This window comes from Phaenicophaeus curvirostris, chromosome 20 (genome assembly GCF_032191515.1).
Source record: "Phaenicophaeus curvirostris isolate KB17595 chromosome 20, BPBGC_Pcur_1.0, whole genome shotgun sequence".
In the NCBI taxonomy this organism is placed as follows: Eukaryota; Metazoa; Chordata; class Aves; order Cuculiformes; family Cuculidae; genus Phaenicophaeus; species Phaenicophaeus curvirostris.
The window spans coordinates 2060991-2080663 of record NC_091411.1 but is presented as its reverse complement, the minus strand read 5'-3'; the positions used below and the strand labels follow the sequence as shown (position 1 = coordinate 2080663).

The following is a 19673-nucleotide window of genomic DNA, read 5'->3' as shown; positions in this document are numbered from 1 at the left end:
GGACTCCAGGTGGGATCTCAGGAAAGCGGAGTAGCTGAGCAGAATCCCCTCCCTCGCCCTGCTGGCCACGCTTCTTTGATGCAGCCCAGGATCAAATTCACGTGCTGAAGACCTTTCAGATATTCTAGTGCTGAGCCAAATTCCCAAGTTTGCATTGGGCTACCCCAGTGCATCAGGCACTTGGCATACACGGGCACCGCATTCAGTCCAGGAATCTCGGGGATGGGGAAAAAGGCATCTCCCAGTTACTCACAGGCTCACACGTATAAAACCACTGTATAAAAAAAACAGGGGGTGCAGAGCAGCTGACAGGCACACTGGCAGCATCACGGCATCACTTGGCAAGGAATTTTCAGCGCTGGAAAACTGCCGCTCCAATTATTACTCACAGGGAAGGGACAGTCCTTGGGTGAACTGGAGTTGGCAGCTCCAGAACAGCGACTGGGCTCCAGGCTGGGCTTCAGCGATTGCAAACAAAGGGCTCAGTGAACAAAACCCACCTCGAGAATCCAAAAAATGCTTTACAGAGTTAATCCCATGGGGTGGGACCAGGGGCACCTGACTCTGCATGGGACAGATAGAGGCCACAGCTCCAGAAACTGCTCTCTGCGGGGAAGGAGCAGCTGGGCGCCCGGCAGGATTGCAGAGCGGAGATAACCCCCAGGACGGGTGGGCCCCGGCTCCCCTGGCCCCACAGCAGAACTGGGGCCCTCCCTGCGAGCCCCACATGCAGGAGAAGCTGCTGTCAGCCAAAGGCTCCCCTTGCCCACAGAGGGCACCCAGTTGGACCACGGCACTGGGGTCTTACGGCCACCTGGGGAAAGACGACAGGGATGCAAAGACAACAAGAGTGCATGAGAAGGGGGTGATGCACCCCGTATTTTACACCCTAGAGCAGGGCTGTTTCCCCCAAGATCCTCTCAGGGCTCCCTGCCAAGCGCAGGCACCTCTTCCTCCAACATTCAAGACCCAAATCTGTATTTCCAAAGCGATTTGCTTCATGCGCACCAGAGCGCCCGTAAAGAGGAGTTTAGAACAGCCCTGCGGCCCCTCCCGAGCAAAGGGCTCTGCAGTGGAGAGGTTTCCCCTTTGCTCCAGCACCGCGAGGACCAGCCCAAACCCACGGTACCCGAACCATCGCCCAGCGCGCCGCGGCGCCTCCGGCTGCCTCGCTGTGTTCCAGGGAGGAGAAGCAAAACCGAGACCCATGCACACCCAGCCCTGCCGCCTGCACTAACACGGATCAAACAAACCCAGTGGGTGGATGAAGCCAGGGTCAATGCCTGCCAGCGCTGAGCTCCAAAGGTCTCTTCAAGCACCACTGAGCGCGCAGAGGCCAAGCTTTCCAGCTACTTTCCAGCACTTTAGGCTACGGGAACAGACGCAGCCTCATCCTTTGGTGCACAACTATTGACCTGGTGTCCTGGAGACATGCAAACTCCTGAAGTTCCAGGTGTGCGGATGGATGGACTAGAGCCCTACTGGGAATTCGGAGCTCTCTGGGAAGACACTGGATCTGCATTTAATTAACAGTCACTAACAAAGGTCAGGATGCTACTCAAGGAGTTACCCAAGACCTTACTGCTAGATTTCACCTTCCTGGTGGGCTTGATGCTGAAAATGCCAACAAATAAACTCTCTAAGACTCGTTTTAGAGTTTTAGAAAGCAAGCACCCTTTATCAGGTCTGGGTAACATGAAGGAGTGATCCCCATCAATCCTGTGCAGCGAGACAAGAGCTGGGGACTGAACGTGTTTCCCGCTTACATGCATATGGATAAGTTTTCCCAGAAATCTTATGCATATTCTATTACTTTCCAAGGACTAATTTTAATGTTGCTATGAACTTCACAACAGTCAAAATCTCTTGCTCATTTGGAGCTGGTGCCAGCTCTGCCTGACCTTGCATTTGAGATAGGGAGAGGCTGCAAACAGACGGGATTAGAGGGAAAGACACCTCTGTTCAGCACAGATCACACTGAACACAAGACATCAGCATCTGGAAGAACACTGGTTGAAAAAAATCATGCTATAAACCCCATGCTATCGGGGGGATAGTCTGCCTAACTGTCAAAAGAAATACAGTAACCTGGATGAACTTTAGCTTCAATCATAGCGCGGTCTGGATTGGAAGGGACCTCAAAACCCATCCAGTTCCACCCCTGCCATGGGTAGGGAGACCTCCAGCTGGATCAGGGGCTCCAAGCCCCATGCAACCTGGCCCTGAACCCCTCCAGGGATGGGGCAGCCACCCCTGCTCTGAGCAACCTGGACCAGGGCCTCCTCATCCTCACAGCAAAGTATTCCCACCTCCTGGAACCCTCCGAAGGGCCGGGGTCGGGGACCGGGGGGTCGGAGCCGGGGCTATAGCCCCGGCTCCGACCCCCCCGGTCCCCGACCCCGGCAGCGGCCGCTCACTCACCCAGCGCGTCCCGCTCCCGCGGCTTAATTTGCATAACCACGCCCCCTCATTTACATAAAGTCCGCACCGCCCCCCAGCGGGAATGGCGGGAAGTCTCGCGCGGCTTCGCGCGCGGGAAAAGGGGAGCAGGGGTTCGGGGGGAGGGAGGGAGGGAGCGAGCAGGAGTTGGGGGTGGGGGGGAATGGAGCAAGGGTTTGGGGTGCTGGGGAGGCATGGAGCACAGTTTTGGGGGATGGAGGAGGGATTTGGGGTGCTGGGGAGGCATGGAGCACAGTTTTGGGGGGATGGAGCAAGGATTTGGCGTGCTGGGGAGGCATGGAGTACAGTTTTGGGGGGATAGAGCAGGGATTTGGGGTCCTAGGGAGTCATGGAGCACAGTGTTGGGGGGATGGAGCAGGATTTTATGGTCCCGGGGTGGCATGGAGCACAGTTTTGGGGGGATGGGGCTGGGTTTTAGGGTCCCGGGGAGGCACGGAGCACAGTTTGGGAGGGATAGAGTAGGGATTTGGGGTCCTGGGGAGGCATGGAGTACAGTTTTGGGGGGATGGAGCAAGGGTTTGGGTTGCTGGGGAGGCATGGAGCACAGTTTTGGGGGGATGGAGCAAGGATTTGGGGTGCTGGGGAGGCATGGAGCACAGTTTTGGGGGGATGGAGCAAGGGTTTGGGTTGCTGGGGAGGCATGGAGCACAGTTTTGGGGGGATGGAGCAAGGATTTGGGGTGCTGGGGAGGCATGGAGTACAGTTTGGGAGGGATAGAGTAGGGATTTGGGGTGCTGCGGAGGCATGGAGTACAGTTTTGGGGGCATGGAGCAGGGATTTGGGGTGCTGCCGGGGCTTGGAGGAGAGCTGGGGTGCTGGGGGTGTCTAAATTAGGGCTTTAGGGTGTTGGGGGGTCATGGAGCAGGGCTGGAATAGGGCTGGGGCAGAGCTTTGGGATGCTGAGGGGTGTGGTGGAGAGCTGAGGGGGGTCAGGAGTAGGGCTTTGGGGTGCTGAGAGGCTTTAAACAAGGCTGGGTGTCCAGGAGGGGGGCTGGTGCAAGACTTTGGGGTGCTGGGGCGCATGGAGTAGGGCTAGAGAAGGCTGGAGCAGGGCTTTGGGGTGCTGGGGGGCTTTAAACAGAATTGGGGGTCTGGGTGGGGGCCGGTGCAGGGCTTTGGGGTGCTGGGGAAGCACGGAGCACGGTCTTGTGGGGCTGAGTGGTTATAGAGCAGGGGTAGGGGGGCCAAAGTGGAGCTTTGGGGTGCTGGGGGGTGTGAAGCAGGGTTGGGGGGCCCGTGGGGCAGCTGGAAAAGGGCTGGAGCAGGGCTTTGGGTGCTGGGGTGCATGGGGCACAGCTTTGGGGTGTTGTAGGGGTGTGGAGCAGGGCTGAGGTGCTGCGGTGGCCAAGAGACAGGCTTTGGGGTGCTGTGGGGGTCCCAGCCAGGTTTTGGGGTTCAGGGAAGACAGGACTGGACATGCTGAGAAAGCAAGGAGCTGGGTTTTGGGGTGCTGGGGTTTGGTCAGTCCCAGGGGGAGGTGGAGCTGTGCCACAGGCCTTGCGACAGGTGCTGCTTTCTTGGTCTCATTGGAGTGAGGGAGACGCAGGGGTTGGGAATCTCTCAGTTCTTTCAAGGCTCCACGCTTCCCTCCCTGCTCACACACAAAGGCTGGGCTGCAGCAGCCTTCACCCTCCCTTTGCTGTTGTAAAATCATGGAATGGTTTGGGTTGGAAGGGCCCTCAAAGCCCACCCAGTCCCACCCCTGCCCTGGGCAGGGACACCTCCCACTGGATCAGGGGCTCCAAGCCCCATCCAGCCTGGCCTTGAACCCCTCCAGGGATGGGGCAGCCACAGCCTCCCTGGGCCAGGGCCTCCCCACCCTCATGGTGAAGAAATTCCTCCTTATGTCCAGTCTAAATCTTCCCCTCTCCAGTTTAGACCCATTGCCCCTCATCCTATCACCACAAGCCTTTGTGAACAGTCCCTCCCCAGGTTTCTTGTAGCCCCTTCAGGTACTGGAAGGTCGCTATAAGGTCTCCTTGGAGCCTCCTCCAGGCTGAACAACCCCAACCCTCTCAGCCTGCCCTCCTATGGGAGGTGCTCCAGCCCTTGATTCACCTTTGTAGCCTCTTCTGTACCTGTTCCAACAGCTCCATCTCCTTCTTATGCTGAGGATTCCAGAACTGGACACAATACTCCAGGTGAGGTCTCACAAGAGAGGAACAGAGGGGCAGAATCCCCTCCCTCGCCCTGCTGGCCGCGCTGCTTTTGATGCAGCCCAGGACACGGTTGGTTTCTGGGCTGTGAGTGCACGCTGCCGGCTCATGTTGAGCTTCTCATCAACCAGCACCCCCAGGTCCTCCACGGGGCAGCTCGGTCACATCATCCCCATCCTGTATTGAAACCAGGGATTGCCCTGACCCAGGTGAAGGACCTTGCCCTTGGCCTTGTTGAACCTGAGGCCAAGTGCTGTTGGCTGCTCTGTAAACAATTCCGTAGGGTTTTTCCCTTCACTGCACGCTCAGATGGGTGCTTACCAACCACCACCAGCTCATTTCATTACCTACAGAAATCAGGGACTGCATTTATGTAAAAAATCTGGCTTTTATTTAGATATCGTTCCCTTCTGGAATACGTACTGGAAGAGGGGGAAAAAGAAAAGAGAAAAAGAGCTGGAAAGCAGGCCTTTTTGTACTGGAGGTCTTGGGAAGACATTGTCAGCTTAGGCTTTTCATCTCCTACTGACTGCACGCCAACAGAAATCCTGGATTGTTCTTTCCAGGAGCCAGGCTCTGTGTGGGGAAACTCATCGTGCATAAAGGCGGGGGAGCTCTCGTGGAGAGCTCTGCATCCATGGTTTGGTGAGAAGGATGTGCTGTTCTTCCCAGGTGCTGTTTTAGAACTGCACAGAAACCAAATCGCTGGGTTTTATTTCACCGTACCTCAAACTTCCCTCAGGTTTCCTTCACCAGAGCTCGTCTCAGTTCAAATATTCGGTTTATGTCTTCAAAAAGATCAAATAATACGGTGGTTTTCCCCAAAATGAGCTGATTCCAGTAGCTGCTTTCTCAGAGAAGAGAAAGGAAAGGCATCAAAACTAATGATTCTGGTAAAAAAGAGCAAACCCACACGAGTACTAGGAGCACACACAGCTTGTTTCAACCCACCATCCCTGAAGGAGCTTCTTTAAACTCACAGGCTACCTTTCCTGGGTAGAAATGTCCCATCTTCCTGTCTCTCATGGCACTGGGATGCAGTCTGCACCTCTGGCATGACCGGTGAAGGCCAAAGAGGGATCACTGATGGACCTGGACCATTCCAGTTGTGAAAAAAAACCAAAAGATTGCTCTGTTCTACTGTACTTGAACTCTGCCATCACCAGCCTGACTGGAGGGGCTGCAGCTCCACAAAGGGGGGACAGGAGGTGAAAGCATCCAACCCTGGACTGATGTACACGGGACAGAGCTGCCTTTTAGCATCCCGATACGCATTTCAGCCATTACTTTTGCTTCAGATTCTTAATAATTAATTCCTCTTGGTCTCTACTTTAAGGACAAACCGAGTGCTTTCAGTACACGGTTTACATCGTAAGTGCTGTGGCGTTTTGGCTGGAGGTTGACTTGGGGAGGAAATCAGCCGAGAGGACTGCTGGTCCTTGTCCCGTTGTGCCATGTTGCTGCATGGACTGGGAAGACACAGTTACCGCTGTCACAGCGGGAAGAGAAGGCACAGCCAGACTGCAGGAAAATGAAGGAAAAAAACAAGTCACTTGGATAAAAAAATGTAAACGTTCAGCTTCTGAGCCTCTTGATATCATCTAAACCCCAAACAGTTAATGATTCAGCCCCTGACTTGACTTAAGGAGCGTATTCAAGTGTCTCTCAAGTTCTCCTGGCCGGCTTCTGTGCTGAACACCTGATGTTGTTTTTTTCCTCTATTTCAAAGCCAACCCAGCATGAAGAGCCCAATCCGGCCGCTGCCTGGCCAGAGCCAGAAGGTGCCAAGCCACCATGCACGGAGAAGCCGTACTTCCTCGAGAAAAGCTTTAGCCAAGGTTCTTTGCGTTCAAGTGAAAGCCAAAAGGGGACAGGCCCCTAGGGAACAGTACAAAGCTCTACTGGAAACGAGAGGGGACACAGCAAGATTGATCTATAGCGTTTGTGTCCCTCTGAACAACACCCAGCCCCTGCACATGTCTCGGCAGCAAGCTCAGTTGTCCACCTCCTCTTCATCATTTTGCTCTTCTTCCTCCATCCTTTCGTCATCATCATCATTCTCTTCCTCTCGGCTCTTATCTTGCTCCTCTGAGTCTGCCTTCTTGTCTTTGTCTTTCCTTGCTTCTTTCTTTCCTTTCTGCTCACGCCTGTAAACTGAAAAAGAGCGAGCACTGAAAAATCATGTTTCCACAGTGGGAACGGCACAGGAGCTGCAGGCCAACGGCCGCTTGTTCTCCAGGCTCCCAAGGGGAGCAGTGGATTCAAGGAAGCGACTCGCCCTGTTCTTGGAGCTGGGCTGAGCAGCTCCATGGGAAATAAATTAGGTGAAATTTCAGCAGAAAAAGGCTGAAATGGACGCAGGAGTAAACACCCTGGAGGTGTCCAAGCCCAGGCTGGATGAGGCTTGGGCAGCTTGACCCACTGGGAGGTGTTTCTGCGGGTGGAACTAGATGGGCTTTAAGGTCCCTTCCAATCCAAACTACTCTGTGATTCTAGGATTCTATTTACCGGCAGCACCCAGGACTTCCGTCACCTAAACATAAAAGGGGTTGGTAGAGGATGAGACTTTCTCAATCCTCATCAGTTGTGGAATCCTGGTATCCCAGTTCTGCACATTATTTATTCCCCAGGCAACCTGCAGAGTAGGATGCTGGGCAAAGAGAAGAGAAACAAGACAGGCAAGTAAGTATTCCTTGTCCAGTGTTGAAGGAAAACAGGGCTTGGTGCTGCTCAGAAACTTCTGACATGAACCAAGGATGGTACCTTCCAGGGATTCTTTCAAAGGGGCTACAAAGCGCTGAAACTCCATCTCCTCCATGGCAGAGAGAACATCGCTAGCGTTCAGCGTTTTCCTCTTGCCCTTCATGGCAAAGTTATTTGCGCTGTCAAGAACAAGAAGGAAAACAGAGTTAATTGGTACTGTCATTGATTTACTCTTGTTTATTAAAGTCACAATCAATGCATACAGAGCCCACCAGGGCTTGCTAAGGGCAGCCTGAACCCAACCGGTGCCTCCCGGCACACTGCGCTAATGATTGTTGCATTTATATAAGCAGAATTCCAGAAGAAACACCAGAAAAAAAGTCTCTGGGACAGTCAGCAGAAAGGTGAATTCTAAATCAACCTCACTCGTTATGTGCTGGAATTAATTCTTACCATGATGTCGCGTAAAGCACAAACACGCTTGCAGCCCGAGATATTGCGCTCCGAGCTTCTTTGGAGATATTTACTCCATCGGGAAGCTGAAAAATAAACCAAACTTTTATTGGCAGCTGCTAGAAATGTGTTAAACTTGCATAATTCATGTGTTGGTACCATGAATGCATTCAGAGGGTTCAGCACAGCTGGAAACCAAATGTTGATCTCAGATGCTATCACAGAATCTTTGATGCCAGCTAAAAGCTGGCTGCAGTTTGGGGGCTGGGACCGGACGATCTTTAAGGTCCCTTCCAAGCCAAACCAGACTAGGATTCTATGATTTGACCTGGTGCTCTCAAATACATAAAAGCTAAGCAGAAGTGATGGAACTTCTGGATCGCTGGTTGCTCTGGCCACCATCTGCAGAGCAATCCTCTAGAATCGTAGAATCACAGAATCATTAAGGTTGCAAAAGACCTCTAAGCTCATCCAGTCCAAATGTCAGCCCAAACCCACTGTGTCCACTAGACTGTGTCCCCAAGTGCCACAGAGACATGTTTACTAAACCTCTCCAGGGATGGCGACCCTGGAGAAGCCAGGGCTTCACCACTCTTTCAGTGAAGAAATTTTTCCTACTATCCAATCTAAACCTCTCCTGGCACAACTTGAGGTCATTCCCTGTCATCCTAGCACTTGTTCTTTTGGCGTTCCTGACATGGACCGACCACCCTGCCACATCCAGACGCGCTCCTCACCGTCCCACTGCTCAAAATCATAGATGGTGGGGAAGCCTCCTGCTCCGGCTTGGATTGAGGGCCGGATCACAAAGCCGCAGTTCTGATGCCAGAGCTCCCCGGCCTTCACCCCGTGTCCCGCAACCCGGGTTCTCATCCTTGACCCCTGCAGGACCCAAAGAAGGATCCTGGGACGCATCTGAGGAGCCCAGCCTGGTGGCCTTGGATCCATCCCAGGGAGCCGAGCCTGGTGGCCATGGGTCCCTGCAGAGGAGCCCAGCCTGGTGGCCTTGGATCCATCCCAGGGAGTCCAGCATGGTGGCCACGGGTCCCTGCAGAGGAGCCCAGCCCGGTGGTCATGGGCATAGCCTGGGGAGCCCAGCCCAGTGGCCACAGGTCCATCCTGGGGAGCCCAGCCTGATAGCCATGGATCCATCCTGGGGAGCCCAGCCCGGTGGCCACAGATCCATCCCGGGGAGCCCAGCCTCATGGCCAGAGGTCTGGCCTGGGGAGCCCAGTCTGGTGGCCACGGGTCCCTCCAAGGGAGCCCAGCCCGGTGGCCACAGGTCCATCCTGGGGAGCCCAGCCTGGTGGCCACGGATCCATGGATACATCCTCGCGGCCATGGATACATCCCCGGGAGCCCAGCCCAGTGGTCACGGGCATAGCCCGGGGAGCCCAGCCCAGTGGCCACAGGTCCATCCTGGGGAGCCCAGCCCGGTGGCCATGGATCCATCCCGGGGAGCTCAGTCTTGTGGCCAGAGGTCTGGCCTGGGGAGCCCAGTCTGGTGACCACGGGTCCCTCCAAGGGAGCCCAGCCCGGTGGCCATAGATCCATCCCAGGGAGCCCAGCCCGGTGGCCATGGGTCCCTGCAGAAGAGACCAGTCCAGTAGCTACAGGTCCCTCCTGGGGAGCCCAGCCCGGTGGCCACAGGTCCATCCTGGGGAGCCCAGCCTGGTGGCCACGGATGCATCCCGGGGAGCCCAGCCCGGTGGCCAGAGGTCTGGCCTGGGGAGCCCAGCCTGGTGGCCACGGATCCATGGATACATCCTAGCGGCCATGGATACATCCTGGGGAGCCCAGCCTGGTGGTCAAGGGCATAGCCCGGGGAGCCCAGCCCAGTGGCCACAGGTCCATCCTGGGGAGCCCAGCCTGGTGGCCATGGATCCATCCCGGCGAGCCCAGCCTCGTGGCCAGAGGTCTGACCTGGGGAGCCCAGCCCGCTGGCCATGGATCCATCCCAGGGAGCCCAGCCCGGTGGCCATGGGTCCCTGCACAAGAGCCCAGTCCACTAGCTACGGGTCCCTCCCAGGGAGCCCAGCCCGGTGGCCACAGGTCCATCCTGGGGAGCCCAGCCTCGTGGCCATGGATACATCCCGGGGAGACCAGCCTGGTGGTCAAGGGCATAGCCTGGGTAGCCCAGCCCAGTGGCTGCAGGTCCATCCTGGGCAGCCCAGCCTGATAGCCATGGATCCATCCTGGGGAGCCCAGCCTGGTGGCCATGGATCCATCCCAGCGAGCCCAGTCTGGTGGCCATGTGTCCCTCCAGGGGAGCCCAGCCCGGTGGCCATGGATCCATCCCAGGGAGCCCAGCCCGGTGGCCATGGGTCCCTGCAGAAGAGCCCAGTCCAGTAGCTACAGGTCCCTCCCGGGGAGCCCAGCCCGGGTGCCACAGGTCCATCCTGGGGAGCCCAGCCTGGTGGCCATGGATCCATCCCGGGGAGCCCAGCCCGGGGTCACAGGTCCATCCTGGGGAGCCCAGCCTGGTGGCCACGGATCCATCCTGGGGAGCCCAGTCCGGTGGCCACGGGTCACTCTGGGGAGCCCAGCCTGGTGGCCATGGGTCCCTACAGAGGAGCCCAGCTTGGTGGCCACGGATCCATCCCGGGGAGCCCATCCCGGTGGCCACAGGTTCCTAGGGGGAGCCCATCCCGGTGGCCACGGGCCCGTCCCGCACCCACCGCCTCCTTGATGATGCGGGTGATGACGGCGTTGGGCAGGTTGAGATCCTCCGGCCGCTCCGCCATCCCGGCCCCGGGACCGCCCCGAGCAGGCGCAGCGCGCACAGACCCGCCCCCACGGCCCCGGGAACGGGGGGAGGGGGATGGGATGGGATAGCGTGGGATAGGGATAGGGATGGGGATAGGGATAGAGAGAGGGAGAGGGAGAGGGAGAGGGAGAGGGAGGGGGAGGGGGAGAGGGAGGGGGAGGGGGAGGGGGATAGGGATAGGGATGGGGATAGGGATAGAGAGAGGGAGAGGGAGAGGGAGAGGGAGGGGGAGGGGGAGGGGGAGGGGGAGGGGGAGGGGGATAGGGATAGGGATAGGGATAGGGATGGGATAGGGATAGGGATAGGGATGGGATAGGGATGGGAATAGGGATAGGGATAGGGATGGGAATAGGGATAGGATAGGGATAGGGACAGGGATGGGATAGGGATAGGGATGGGATAGGAATAGGGATGGGAATAGGGATAGGGATAGGAGGATGGAGAGAGAGGGATAGGATAGGGAGAGGGGTGGGGATAGGATAGGATAGGATAGGATAGGATAGGATAGGATAGGATAGGGATGGGATAGAGATGGGATAGGATGGGATGGGATGGGATGGGATAGGATAGGATAGGATAGGATAGGATAGGATAGGATAGGATAGGATAGGATAGGGATGGGAGGGGATGGGATGGGATGGGATGGGGATGGGATAGGATGGGATGGGATGGGATGGGATGGGGATGGGATGGGATAGGATGGGATGGGATGGGATGGGATGGGGATGGGATGGGGATGGGATGGGATGGGATGGGATGGGATAGAGATGGGATGGGATGGGATAGGGATAGGATAGGATAGGATAGGATAGGATAGGGATAGGGATAGGATAGAGATGGGATGGGATAGGCTAGAGATGGGATGGGATAGGATAGAATATGATAAGCATAGGGAGAGGGATGGGATAGGGGTGGAATGGGGATAGGATAGGGATAAGGATGGGCATAGGAATAGCAATAGGATAGGGATAGAGTGGTGGGGAGCAGGGCATGGGATAGGGGAGCAAGGGAGAGGAGCCCCTGGGGAATGGATAGGATGAGATTGGGGGAAGAGGGGCTGGGAACCTCTAGGGTAGAGGATGGGATGGGATGGGATGGGATGGGATGGGATGGGATGGGATGGGATGGGATGGGATGGGGTGGGATGGGGTGGGATGGGGGGAGCAGGGGGTGGAAGCCTCCAGCACAGGGGATGGCATGGGACCAGATGGGGGAGCAGGGGCTGGGAGAGATTCAATGGGATGGGGGAGCAGGGAATGGGAGCCCCAGGGAAGGATGTGGGATGGGGTAGGATGGGATAGGGCTGGGATAAGATTTTCCAGCTGCAAGGGCAGCATTCCAGTAACAGGGGTAGCTTACAGACACAAGAGAGACATTCGTAGGCAAAGCTCACAGTTCAGTGTGCTGGGGGTTTGGCATCTGGGGCCCACAGAACTCAGACATGGAGAAAGGCTCAGTGACTTCTCTAGTTGTAGCGATTGGATTAATAAAAACCATCACTGTATGTACAAACCATGTCTGTAGTCTCATTTTTCGCTTCTTTTCAGGTATCCTGTTAGCTCTGTGGTCGCTCCACGGCTCTCGGAGGCAAGGTGCTGCAGCCTAAGTGCCAAAAATGCATCCCCCACACCAGTGTCTGCTGAGCCACACGTGGGACCTACCAAGCCCCAACCCTTCCTTCTAAGGGCATGAAGGTTACCCCAACTACAGCACCCACTGTGCTGCTCAGAATCATCATTCTAGGGCTCTCTCTGGTGACAGAAGAGGAGCGCACACAGTCAGGCTCCTGTGCATCTTGAGACACTCTAATAAGTAAAATACAACTATTCCTTCTTCTTAATTAACTGTCCATAGTGATCCAGTTCTTGCTGACAGACAGCAGAAACCCCTTGAAGGACAGGTCTACAAGATTTGTCTATTACTTTGTCTATCACTTTGTTAAACAAGAGATTACACCTACACGCCCTAGAAAGAGATGATGGGCGAGTACATAGAGCAACCTCCAGACAGTGGATCTAGAAACCTGACTTCAGAGAATCGTAGAATGGTTTTAGTTGTAAGGGACCTCAAAGCCCAGCCAGCTCCACTCCCTGCCATGGGCAGGGACACCTCCCACTGGATCAGGGGCTCCAAGCCCCATCCAACCTGGCCTTGAACCCCTCCAGGGATGGGGCAGCCACCACTGCTCTGGGCAACCCGGGCAAGGTTCTCACCACCCTCACAGCAAAACGCTTCTCATCTCAATCTCCCCTCTTTCAGGTTAAATACAATACAACTCCTGTAATGAAGAGGCTGTTCCTGAAGTAGATTAACCTCTTCTTCTTCTACAAACAGGAGAGGAAGCATGCCAGAAGGCGGTACGCGTGTAAGTTGATGTTCTGTTCACTCTGGGCATGGAAAGCAACCCTGCTGGGTGTGCTGGGGATGCTGTCGGGTCACAGATGGAGTGCAGGTGTTTGGCTCTGTGAGGTGCTGAGGCTGGAAGGGGTGAAGTGTCTTCCTCACACCTGCAGGCTCTGAGTCACTTTGCACCTCTTCCCCCTCATTAGTGCTCACTGGATCCACCCTGTGCTGCTCTTCAGAGCATGTTGTGGCTGGAGGTGAGTTGGAGGGGACAGCCAGGAGCTCAGGACTAGAGCGAAGTGCCTGCCCGTTAGCTCTTGGGGTTTGAAAACAAACAGGAAGAGACTGGCTGTTGGCAGAGCTGATGGTAGCGGCACAGCTCGCCTTGGAGTGGCTTCAGCGACGTGGGGTGTTGTTACAGGTATTTACATTTACCAGTGTAACTTTGTCTGGGGGCTGTCCCTGGCCACTCTGTTGGTTTCCCTTTCTGTTTTTGGTTATAGAAAAAGAATGAAATTTAAATGCATGCTGATATCCTTTTGAAAAGGAAATAACCTTTTAATTTATATTTTCTAAACTTTTTAACTGTAACTCTCCTCAAACTTAGGTCTAATGTCTGGAATAATTCCCTCTTCCATCTCCCAAAAGACAAAACAGGCACTGCAAGGAGAAGTCCAGTTCCCGGTGGAGCGTGTTACCATGTAGGTGTCACCCACACGCTTCTCTTCCTACCTCAGGTCTTCTGAGGTTACAGTGTCGCTGACTGAGGCCTCCAAATACCCTAAAAATATCTTCCTGGGATTTTTTTTTTTTAATTGAAAACTAATTCAGCAGTCTTGAGCGTCACAAATTTGCCAGGCTAAAGTTCTCCTGATGGAGTGGACTTGCCTGGTTTACCCTAGAGAGGGATGTGGATAAATGACTTCTACCAGTCAGGAGCTATTTTCAGCCGTGTGGCTCTTCTATTGCATTAATGCTAACTCTGTTAATTCACTTTGGAAAGGAAACCTGTAGGGTAACCTCTGATTTGCCTTTTGTACTGTACATTTGTGTTTCTTCCACCATGAATCTTGCTTTCCTTTGTGCTGTGGTTCAAAAGGACCTGTTTGTGCAGGGCTGAACTCTGCAGCAGGGTCAGATGTCATCTCACCTGGACAGATGAAGCTTGTGCTCTTTAATGATGTTGTACAAGTGAGTCCTTTTGGCTTGGAGGGAGGGGAGTGCCTTTCTGAGTATCGTTGTTGAACAATATAGATACCCATCAGGCTATGCTCTGCTAATTGATTCTGGATGCAAATTAATCCATGGTGGTGGCTTAAAGTGGCCACGTTAGGGCTGGGCTAGTGATGTGCCACCACCCAGGTGAGATCTAACTCCTATGTGCTATTCAGTAAAGCTCACCTGGAGCCCTGCGTCCAGTTCCGGAGTCCTCAGCACAGGAAGGACATGGAGCTGTTGGAGTGACTTCAGAGGAGGCCAGGAAGATGATCCAAGGGCTGGAGCATCTCCCGTATGAGGACAGGCTGAGAGAGGTGGGATTGTTCAGCCTGGGGAAGAGAAGGCTCTGGGGAGGTGATGCTCTTAGTCATACGATTTCATTTTAGGTGGTCCTGCCAGGAGCAGGAGTTGGACTCAATGATCCTTCTGGGTCCCTTCCAACTTGAGTGATTCTACGTGTGCTCACTGCTGTGCTTGGACAAAAGAGGGGAGTTAGGATGATATAATTATGGGGAGAGAAAGAAGGCAGCAGCCTTCAATAGGTTTAGCTGAATCTGAACACAAACGTGCAGGAGAACCTTGACAGTGCCTAGAAGTGGGGCTACGCTGCATGACAAAGGAGATCTCTGCTAACAGAAAGAACAATTTACCCTTTTCTGTTGTGCCATTTCCTGTTTTGATCTCTGTCTGCCCCCATCACATGCCTTGGCTAATTTGGTTTCTATGCCAATGCCAGAAATAGTTCATTTTCTGCTAATTTAGTGAGCTAAGTTGGTTCACTAAGAGTCTGGACAGAGCCTGTATAAAGCCCTGGAAAGCAGAGCCCGGTGTCAGTGAGCTCCCAGAGCAGCCCAGTGACTGCTCACGCAGTTCACCTCAGGTGACGGGCAATAACTTTTTAAGCTGTTTTAACTTAATTATTTTGGTTCATGTGACCATACTAGGGCAAAACCCATAATTCCCAAGAGATCTTTTGCAATATTGAAGCCTATATTTTATGAAAAGCGCCGCTAGAATTTTCAAAGATCCAGCTTGCTTATTATATTATTTTTTATTGCATTAAAAGAAATCAGCAATGGCTTAATGTTTAGCATTTGTCAAAAGATGGTCATCCACAGCAGCACTGCTGGCTCAGAAAAGCTGCCACTTGAAGGGTCACAAAGATGATCCGAGGGCTGGAGCAGCTCCCATATGAGGAGAGGCTGAGACAGTTGGGGTGGTTCAGCCTGGAGAAGTCTGCAAGGAGACCTTAGAGCTGCTTCCACTGCTGAAAGGGGCTCCAGGAAAGCTGGGGAGGGGCTCCCTGGAGGGGTTCAAGGCCAGGTTGGATGGGGCTTGGAGCCCCTGATCCAGTGGGAGGTGTCTCTGCCCATGGCAGGGGATGGGACTGGCTGGGCTTTGAGGTTCCATCCAACCCAAACCATTCTGGGATTCTGTGAAGGCTGGTGGGGATGGTTCTGTGCTTGGGTCACAGGTTTGGGCTCCAACCCCAGGCTGCGCAGATTCTGTGATACGAGCAGAGCAAGTGCGGTGTTTCTCCCCTTGCAGCACGGGAAACTTTTTTTGGTCCCAGACTAGAAGGGATTTCACGTTCAGCTGGTCTCTATCTCTGTTGGGTTCCTTGTTGGTGTTTTCCAGGGCCAGCTACAGCTGGACTTGCTGCAGGGGTTGTGTCAGGGACAGGAGCATCCTAGCTGCGCCCTTTACTTGATCCTCGGTACGGACCCTGGTAGAGAGGGGTCTGAAGCAATTCCACTCCTGAGTATGTGCTGAGGTTGTGCTAATCCCAGAAATCTGCCCTTAAGACTGCCCAGAAACAGCCCGGTCCCTTTCTTTTCCAATCCTCTTACCATCTGGGAAGCCAGGTGATTTTTTTTCCCTGTCTGAATTAGCTTTCTTCATTTCAAAGACAGCTTCAACCTTGTGGGCATTCTGTGTGCTTCTGTTACCCTTTTGCCTGGAATAACTGCTTAAGCACGTGTTTGGATTTGAATATCCAGGCACAGGCAGACCCTGGTGCTGGCAGCTGGAAACTTGGGATTGAGAACTGTGTTAAATTTTAAAAGAAAGTCATTAACTCCCAAGCCAACCATCTGAATGGGCAGCTTGCTGGAGATGCCGAGAAAAATGCAGGTTAAGGTCCATCCCCAGGGGTCTGAATGTTACTAGGGAGGAGTCGGTACCTTGATTTGGGAGTTGGGAGAGAAAGTGGCTGTTTCAAGTTCCAGCACCACCAGCTCTCCCAGACATGCAGTTCAGAATCATGGAATGTTTTGGGTCGGAAGGGCCCTCAAAGCCCATCCAGTTCCACCCCTGCCATGGGCAGGGACACCTCCCACTGGATCAGCGGCTCCAAGCCCCATCCAGCCTGGCCTTGAACCCCTCCAGGGATGGGGCAGCCACCCCTGCTCTGGGCAACCTGGGCCAGAGCCTCCCCACCCTCACAGCAAAACATTTCTACCTAAGATCTCATCTCAACCTCCCCTCTTTCAGCTGAAAAACACACCCCCTCATCCTGTCCCTGCACTCCCTGATCCAGAGCCCCTCCCCAGCTTTCCTGGAGCCACTTTCAGGACTGGAAGCTGCTCTGAAGTCCCCTGGAGTCTTCTCCTCTCCATCCCGAACAAACCCAACTCTCTCAGCCTGTCCTTGCAAGGGAGGTGCTCCAGCCCTTGGATAATTCTTGCAGGTTCTTCTGGATTTGCTCCAACAGCTCCATGTCCTCCCTGTGCTGAGGACTCCAGAACTGAACGCGGGGCTCCAGGTGAGGTCCCACCAGAGCGAAGCGGAGGGGCCCATCTTGACTGATTAATTTTTAACTTTCTAGCACTGAAGCTCTGCTTCCTTGGCACAGTTATGTACTGTGTTTTTCCCCCCTTCACAGCAGTGCCAGCATCAAAGGCTCGTGGCAGCTAACGGCTCGCAGGACGCTGGTGCTTGGACGTTGCTGGAGTGAGTGACAGTCCCGCATGGCAGTCATGGAGCAGCCGGGGCTCATGGGTGAGTGCTTGGATGATTTCTTCACTTTGTCTGCAGTGCTGCTCTGTCTCCTGGGTGATGGATGGATTACGACCATGAAAGGACCTGGTTATCACCACTGAATCAGATCCTGGTGCTTGGAGGAGGCAAGAGACTGTATCCCCCTTGCAGGGTTGCGTTTACGGGTGGCAGACCTTGGGTCTCTCTGGATGGCGCAGGATTGAATCTGCTGCGTTTGAGAGTTAGGGGTGATTTTTGCAGCCAGTCAGCCTCAAGCTCTTTAGGAGGAGAGTGTGCAGGACTCCTATGGCCTTGGGGCCCAACAGAGACTTTTTTTTACCTTTCCTATTTATTTTCTTATTTTGAAAACCCCTGTCTAATGGAATTCTTTTACCCAAACTTGGCCGCTTTAAAGACTGAGTTTTGTTGCTGTCCTGTTTGTCTTTCCTTTTGTCTCTTAAAAGCATTTTGCAATAAAGACAAGGAGAGCAGAAGCTTTGTGTGAGCCTGAGGAGCTCCTAGGAGACAGCGACTGTGCAGGGGAGAGCAGCAGCACTGGCAGCGCTGGAGAGGAACAACGCAAACCATGGTCTTGGTGCTGTTGTGGGGATGTGCAGTGCAGGAGGGAAGGACACGGGCTGGTACACGCTCTGCTGGTGTTAAGTTCAGGATACCTGGGACTGCAGAGCAGATCATTCACTTGTTCCTGCAGTAGAACCACTTGGTGTTGTGTCCTGGGGGTCAAGATGCGTTGTGCTGGTCAGTGATGGCAGGGGACTTGGAACTGGATGATCTTTAAGGTCCCTTCCAACCCAAAGCATTCTGTGGTAGCTGGGGGTGCTGTGCACTGAGATATACAATCCTAGACTGTATTATTTTTTCCAGTAAATTTTCTGGGATAAAGCATTAATTTTGATGGGCTGCAGATGGAGATCACTGGGAATGGCAGTAAATGGATTCAGCTGAACAAATGAGAGGATGAGTTTTTGATAAGCCTGAAGTGAAGAACATCTTGCAGTGCTTTAGAAATTACCCTGTGTCCCTGAGCAGTGCCGTGCCACTCATGCTGGTTCCCAGTTGTCCAGGAGAGTGCTTTGCCACCATTTACCTGCTGAGGCATCCACAGGGCCTCTGGGGGATGTGACAAGGGATGGATGTATGTTGGGGACAGTGTTAGGATCCTCCTTCAACCCTTCTGTCTGGGAGGTGACAGCAGCTCTGGCTGTGACCCAAGGCAGCTCTGGGGGCCTCCATCTGTGATCTTGTTGTTGGATACAGCTGTAAGAGAAGGATTTGGAGCCTCTGTGAGGTGTCTCTGTAGACCCCAGAGGTGGGATGATGATGATGGGTCCCCAAACCCTCCCTTTGGAGAGGAAGGGAGAACTCTTGTAATAGTCTGTGTTATAGATGTGTGACTTGATTCCACTCCTAGGTCCGTCACCAGGGCTGCATGTGAAGATAAGGATGAAGGACACACGTGCAGACATGGCTGGGATGTAGTGGAGAGTGTGACACCTCCAGTTTCAGCTCGTTACAGTTTGGATGAGCTCTAATGTTGGTGAGCTCTGCTGGAGCTGAAGGTGTCACTGCTGGGAAAAGCCAGACCTGGACTGCTGGCTGTACCTGTGTCTACAAGGAAAGCACGGAGCAGCCATGGGAATATGTTTATAAATGCCAGGGTGCGAGTTTCTCCTTGGGCAGCTGGAGCAGGGACCTGCAGGATATCATGGCATAGGCTGGGAGCTTGGCCAGGTCTCCTTGCTGGGGAGCCTGCGTGTGGCGCAGGGATGTATCCCAGCTGCTGGCAAAGGACCTGCTTCCTCTCTGGGGCTCTGTGTTCCCCTCCTTGTGTTTCTGGGTTTGTCAGCTCCGTTAATCTCTACCTCACACAAAGCGGCTGTGCCAGCTGTGGGAAGCTGGGTGTTTATTATGGGCAGAGACGCTTTTATCACAGATCCCCAAGAGCTGGAGCAGCCTTTCCCCTCCTCCCACCATGCTCTACCAGACCTTGCCCCAAGCTGCTTCGAGTGCCTGTTGGAGAGGCAGGAGCCAACAGCACCAGCTGCCCATGGGTTAATTAGTCTTGAAGGACTCTGGAGGCTGCAGGATGGCACTGGGAACTTTTGGGGCCACCAGCAGCCAAAAGAGTTCAGCTGGTTGGCCCAGGCTTGCAAGGTCTTGACCAGTGTCCCCAGGTTGCATCTTCTGTTCCTTTCCCATGCCTCTAACATTGTCAGCCTTGCTGGGAAACAGGGATCCATCCTTCCCCTGTACTCAAATCCAGCAGCGTTGTGGGAAAAGACAGATGTGTTGGAGCTGCAGAGGAACCAGAGGCTGTGGGAGTTGCTGGTGCTCTGGCTCCACTGTCCCACAGGTATTTCTGCTTATCAAAATGTCCTGCACTGCTTGTGCATCCTCTGCGTTCTGACTGGGGCAACAAAGACCGCTATGATGCTAAACAAACAAGCAGAAATTAAAGAATAAGTCACATCTTTGTTAGGATCCACCCTGAACCCTGTGTCCCTGCAGCTGGAGAGAGTAGGAGGTGATAGAGGACAGAGCTGGAGCCCACTGGACTCCCAGGCATTGCTGCC

General features: G+C 54.1%; 2 protein-coding genes across 4 annotated transcripts in view; one reads left to right on the top strand and one right to left on the bottom strand.

The window, feature by feature from the left end:
• Positions 1 to 4984: 4984 nt before the first annotated feature.
• POLE3 (DNA polymerase epsilon 3, accessory subunit) lies at positions 4985 to 10529 on the bottom strand. Of its 2 annotated transcripts, XR_011338831.1 has the most exons (5): positions 10451 to 10529; positions 7773 to 7858; positions 7380 to 7498; positions 5499 to 6770; positions 4985 to 5342 (listed from the first exon to the last, which is right to left on the bottom strand). XR_011338831.1 is itself a non-coding variant. In XM_069872967.1 (4 exons), exons 1-4 carry the CDS (start codon positions 10514 to 10516, stop codon positions 6610 to 6612), a joined length of 432 nt encoding a protein of 143 aa, XP_069729068.1. In that variant the 5' UTR covers positions 10517 to 10529; the 3' UTR covers positions 4985 to 6609. The 2 variants fall into 2 exon arrangements, 1 of the variants encoding a protein (XP_069729068.1); XM_069872967.1 differs by having other exon boundaries at positions 4985 to 6770.
• Positions 10530 to 13094: 2565 nt separating this feature from the next.
• The window catches only part of RGS3 (regulator of G protein signaling 3), a 96095-nt gene continuing 89516 nt past the window's right edge, over positions 13095 to 19673 (top strand). The window contains exons 1-2 of one of the 2 annotated variants that reach the window (XM_069873060.1): positions 13095 to 13303; positions 16988 to 17100. In XM_069873060.1, the coding sequence (XP_069729161.1) occupies positions 17070 to 17100 (31 nt within the window). In that variant the 5' untranslated portion in view covers positions 13095 to 13303; positions 16988 to 17069. Of the gene's footprint in view, positions 13304 to 16984; positions 17101 to 19673 lie in introns of both variants that reach the window. The other variant, XM_069873058.1, reaches the window with a different exon arrangement.